Below are 5,505 nucleotides of genomic sequence, written 5' to 3' on the forward strand. Positions count from 1 at the left end.
TCTGGGGTGAAATACGCACCATCGATCATTACCGCTGCTCGTGTGGGCAAAAGTTTAGCATATGATTTGATCTTTTTCACCTGAATTAAAAAGACTCATTCAGTTGATTTCATGCATAAATTATTACGCAGATGTAATCAGTACAATTGCTGTCGGTCGACAATTATTACGACTACAAGTAATTTTGCACGGTTTGATACAGACCCCATTTTCATGATTAAAATTACTGAAAGAAGCTGAAGATCAATGAAGTTAGTATCATGAGAGAATGTTATTCACCAATTTTCGTAATTAATTTTTGACACTACCTACACCCAAGGTCCTTTAATTAACGGACCTTGCCTACACCCCTTACGATATGTGACGTACAGTTCAACCAAGTAATCATTTCCGTCCGTGAGTATGACTTCCTCTGTGAATTACTCTACACACCGGCGAACCAAAAGATATAAGGTTGATCAAATTAAACTCAAGTAGTTATTACCACAGATACAGAAAAGTCATTGGTAATATCAACAGAACATACTGAAATACGCCCAACTGCATCAGCACGATCGTCTCTTAATATTTTATCCATTTTTCATTTTTTATTTTTTTATAGATATGAGAACGTGCACATCTACGGAGGCTGCGGACCACTCAAGTGCGGAAAACGGACGATTCTCCATAACTTGAAAAACGAAAAAACACAAAGCGACTGTTACAAACTGATGAATTCCTACATGTTCTACTTTGCTTTCGAGAATTCCTTGTGTAAGTCAGCCATTTCTAGGGTTTAAAAGTACCACAGTAGTCCTGGCAGGATTGTGGATATTGATGTTTACAAAATTGACAGAAGCAGCAATGCCACTTCAAAGTACCTACAAAATTTTCCAAAACTTTTTGACTTCGGCAAAAATTGTCTTGTTGATTTGTCAATATTTGGCAAAAATTGTCGAGTACGCATCAATGTAGGTCTTGTTGATTTGTCAATATTTGGCAATAACTGTCGAGTACACATCTATCTGGTTCTTGTTGATTTGTCACTATTTGGCAAAAACTGTACACATCTGTCTGGTTCTTGCTGATTTGACAATATTTGGCAAACATTGTCGAGTAAGCATCCATCTGGGTCTTGTTGCTTTGTCAATAATTATTCGGCAAAATTGTTGAGTACGCATCCATCTGTGTCTTGTTGATTTGTCAATAATCATTCGGCCAAAACTTACCAAGTATGCACCTATCTGTCTCTTGTTGATTTGTTCCACTTCGCTTAGCTACATTTTTCTCCTTTTAATTATTGAGCGATTTGTTCTTTGGATGGGAATCTCACAAGCAATAGGCATTTGACTGTGTATTGTTCGAATGATTACAATAAACAACTTCATCTACGTATAAGGAACCTAGATGGTAATATCCTGAACATAACATATATATATATATATATATATATATATATATATATATATATATATATATATATATATATATATATGTGTGTGTGTGTGTGTGTGTGTGTGTGTGTGTGTGTGTGTGTGTGTATAATAGCAGTGGAAATTCAACAATGTCGCCTGATGTCGCACCCTCGCCCCATGACAGGCCAAGACTACATCACTGAGAAGTTCTTCAAGGCTCTTCAGATGGACACCATTCCCGTCGTCTTCGGTGGAGGAAACTACTCCACAGTGGCGCCCAACCACTCCTTCATAAATGCCAGGGATTTTGAGAGCCCTAAAGCCCTGGCCTCTTACCTACGCGCAGTGGCTAACAACAGCACTTTGTATAACAGGTAAGATTAGGTATTTGGGTTTATGAGATGGTAGGCCGATTATGATGAAATATATCACCGTTCCCTGCTGAGTGAGTCTGGATATATTAGATGGTAGACCCAACTATAAGGAAATTATCAGCATTTCCTGCTGAGTCAGTCTGGCCAACTATGTGGATATTGGCATTATTCCCTGCTGAGTCAGTCTGAATATATGAGATGTTAGGCCAACTTCGAGAAATTTGCCACAATTCCCTGCTGAGCCAGTCTGGATATGAGATAGTAGGCCCAACTATGTAAAAATTGTCACTATTCCCTGCTGAGTCAGTCTGGATATGAGATGGTAGGTCAACTATGAGGAAATTATCAGCATTTAGTGCTAAGTCAGTCTGGATACATGAGATGGTAGGCCAACTATGAGGTAATTATCAATATTCCCTGCTAAGTCAGTCTGGATATATGAAATAGTAGGCCAACTATGAGGAAAATATCAGCATTTCCTGCTGAGTCATTCTGGATATATTAGATGGTAGGCCCAACTATGTAGAAATTGTCACTATTCCCTGCTGAGTCAGTCTGGATATATGAAATGGTAGGCCAACTATGAGGAAATTATCAGTATTTCCTGTTGAGTCAGCCTGGATATATGAGATGGTAGGCCAACTATAAGGGAATTGTCACTATTCCCTGCTGAGTCAGTCTGGATATATGAAATGGTATGCCAACTATGAGCAAATTATCAGTATTTCCTGCTGAGTAAGTTTGGTTATATGAGATGGTAGGCCAACTATGTGGAAATTGTTACTATTCTCTGCTGAGTCAGTCTGGATATATGAGATGATAGGCCAACTATGTGAAAATTGTCACTATTCCCTGCTGAGTCAGTCTGGATATATAAGATAGTAAGCCAACTATGAGCAAATTATCAGCATTTCCTGCTGAGTAAGTTTGGTTATATGAAATGATTGGCCAATTACGAGGAAGTTGCCACCACTTCTTGCTGAGTCAGCCTGGATGAATGAGATGAAAGCCCAACTATGAAGAAATTGTCACCATGCCCTACAGAGGCACAATTCGGTTCTTAACATGACGAAGCACCTTTGTTGCCCCCTATGGCAAATATGTGAATGGAGCATATAGTATCAAACATTGTGGTTAGGCATGGCTTAGTGTTGCTAGGTCTAAGTCACGTGGGTTACGTGAGTCTGCAGTGGTAAAGGCAAAGAGCAAGTAATCACTTCATTGACAAGACCTTGTATGTCATGGAAATGTGACACAAATAGGACTGCCTAGAGACTACTAGACTATACTCTTTTTTTTTTTCATCTGTCCATCCGCCTGTGGTATTTGCGCATGGTAACACTGCATCCCGGGCTTTAAATAGTATTCTATTTCGAATATTAACGGTGTAATTCGCATACAGTAAATTATTAAAACACTTTTCAGCTGTAAATGTACACCCAGATATCCTTTTATTTACCTAAAACTTACACACAGTGTTACCATGCGCGACCACCACAGGCGGATGGACAGATGGAAAAAAAAGAGTATAGTTAGTGGACATGCTTCTGAGCAGCATACTAGATGAGTTGATATATATAGGATTCTTAAGTTAGCAATCAACCCTGGAAATCATTTCAGCTGAAATTAAAGTACGCTTGACAACATTTGTTGTGGAAGCTTAGTCTTTACATCACGTACCGTTGGCAACTTCATCATCATAATCTGTACATTCTCAGCAACTGCTAGATACTGCAATACAGCGTGGGAAAAAGCTTACGCTTGTGAATTCATGAAGTTTATCAGGAAGTTTTGATCCCGTTATTTCACAGCATAATGATTCCTACAGAGCAGAATTAATTAATCCATTAATCAAGAACATCATTGTTTATTGCAGTTACTTCAAATGGAAGAAAGATTATGTTGTAGAGTCCGGCTTCCCTTTCTCTCCGTTTGTCTGTGACCTGTGTAGTAAGCTGCACGGGGCGCCAACGCAGCTCTCGAAAGACAGGTTAGTTAAAAAGATCATTATTATTACTTACTCGTAGAAGCGCCTCAGTGTCGTGGTCGACTTGGTATTGGCCTGACACCTCTGTGGCCGCGAGTTCGATTCTCGGGCAGTCCACTGAGGGGTGAGAGATGCGCATATCTGGTGATAGAAGTTCATTCTCGACGTGGTTCGGAAGTCACGTGAAGCCGTTGGTCTCGTTGCTGAATAAACACTGGTTCCGTGCAACGTAAAAACACCATACAAACAAACCAGTAGAACTTGACTTACTTCATGAACAAAAATGTGCTTTATTCTCTTTCCTTCTCAGCAGTGGACGGTTCTCAGTGAATTTAAATGAGTATTTAGACAAAATTCATATATTTTCCCTATAGTACATAAATAAGGATTCTTCTCTCCGAATGTCATATTAATCAACTGACCAGTGGCATTATCAGTTCCATCATAGAGAATCTTCATGCTAAACGAGGAAATAGAATATTCTAAGTTTTTATATTGTGGAAATTAAATACTTTGCAAGGTGGGATACTCTTCTTTTCACGTCTGTTGTATCAAAGTTCCCTCATCTATGAAATAACCACATCTCAGGTGACCTGCTATACAAGAACAACGTAGATCTTATAACGTTTAGAACTATAAACGTGTAGATAATTTAAAGGACTATGACCCACCACCAGAAGCCTTTTATTCCCCTTCGCATTGAAACTGAAAAGGTCTTCCAGACAGTACAATTGTTGCCGTTTTTCGCAAGTGTATGGGAGGCTGTAATGATATTATATGAAAGCGCTATTCATCTCCGACCTAGTTTCTCTGAGTTCGTTTGCGCACATTTTTCTGTTTGCTGATTTACTTGTTACTCATTTGTTCTTCTCATTCCTATCTTCTTTCTGTTTTATTCTTGTTAATTGTCGGCCTTTCAGGCTTATTTTGTGGAAGGATTACTCAGTTTGAATCTAATATAACCATAATAGTTAATAATAATAAAATTGTTTCTTGGCAAACAGGAACTCGGCAAGGAGGACTGAAGACGGTCGATACGCTGACGTCATTGAATGGTTCTCAACTGTTTCAAAATGCGAGGGAGGAAATAATACCTCTACAGACCTTTGAAGAATTGACGGTTCTTTTCGAAATGAAACTCGATAAAAATAAAAAAATTGAAAAAGCGCAGATGCTCAACCAAGTTTTTCAACATACAATAAACGTTTGTCATTTTTTGTGGTTCATTCTTAATATACCTTCAGTTTACCTGGATAGTTGGGACGGGTAATATTTCCCTCATTTCAAGTATGTTTTGCCGAACAGAAACTCCATTTAATTGTTCCCCGTCGGTTGTCTTGTAAAATGCCATGTTTGATTGCTTTACGCTACGTAATGAGCATCTAACCAAAGTTTTAAAACCTTCTGCAGCTTCATTTTCCTCGCTTTGATTTACTTATGCATCTATTCGTCGATTAGTTTTTTATTGATTGCAGTATGCGCTTTTTCCCGTTACTTAAGTTCAGCTCCCTGCATTCAAAGCTTTTACGTGCTATTTAATCCAAAAAGACAAGCAAATACACGCAAAAATACACACACGCACGCACACACTGTGTGAGCCAGTGCGTGTGTTAGTGTATGCGCGTATTTTTTGCGTATGTGCGTGTTTTTTTAGATTAAATATCAGGTAAAAGCTTTGAATGCAGGAAACTGTACCCAGGTAACAAAGAAAAGCACACACTACAATCAATCAATCAATCAATCAATCAAT

General features: G+C 38.6%; 1 protein-coding gene across 4 annotated transcripts in view; it reads left to right on the forward strand.

Annotated features, from left to right (window-relative positions):
• LOC135216067 (alpha-(1,3)-fucosyltransferase C-like) overlaps positions 1 to 4,972 on the forward strand; it is a 19,765-nt gene extending 14,793 nt beyond the window's left edge. For 3 of the 4 annotated variants that reach the window (XM_064251059.1, XM_064251060.1, XM_064251061.1), the window contains one exon: positions 602 to 663. In XM_064251059.1, coding sequence (XP_064107129.1) covers positions 602 to 607 — 6 coding nt within the window. In that variant the 3' untranslated portion in view covers positions 608 to 663. Of the gene's footprint in view, positions 1 to 601; positions 754 to 1,578; positions 1,769 to 3,644; positions 3,759 to 4,759 lie in introns of those variants that run through there. The other variant, XM_064251063.1, reaches the window with a different exon arrangement.
• The last annotated feature ends 533 nt before the right edge of the window (positions 4,973 to 5,505 follow it).

The sequence above is a fragment of the Macrobrachium nipponense genome, chromosome 6, assembly GCF_015104395.2.
Source record: "Macrobrachium nipponense isolate FS-2020 chromosome 6, ASM1510439v2, whole genome shotgun sequence".
NCBI lineage: Eukaryota > Metazoa > Arthropoda > Malacostraca > Decapoda > Palaemonidae > Macrobrachium > Macrobrachium nipponense.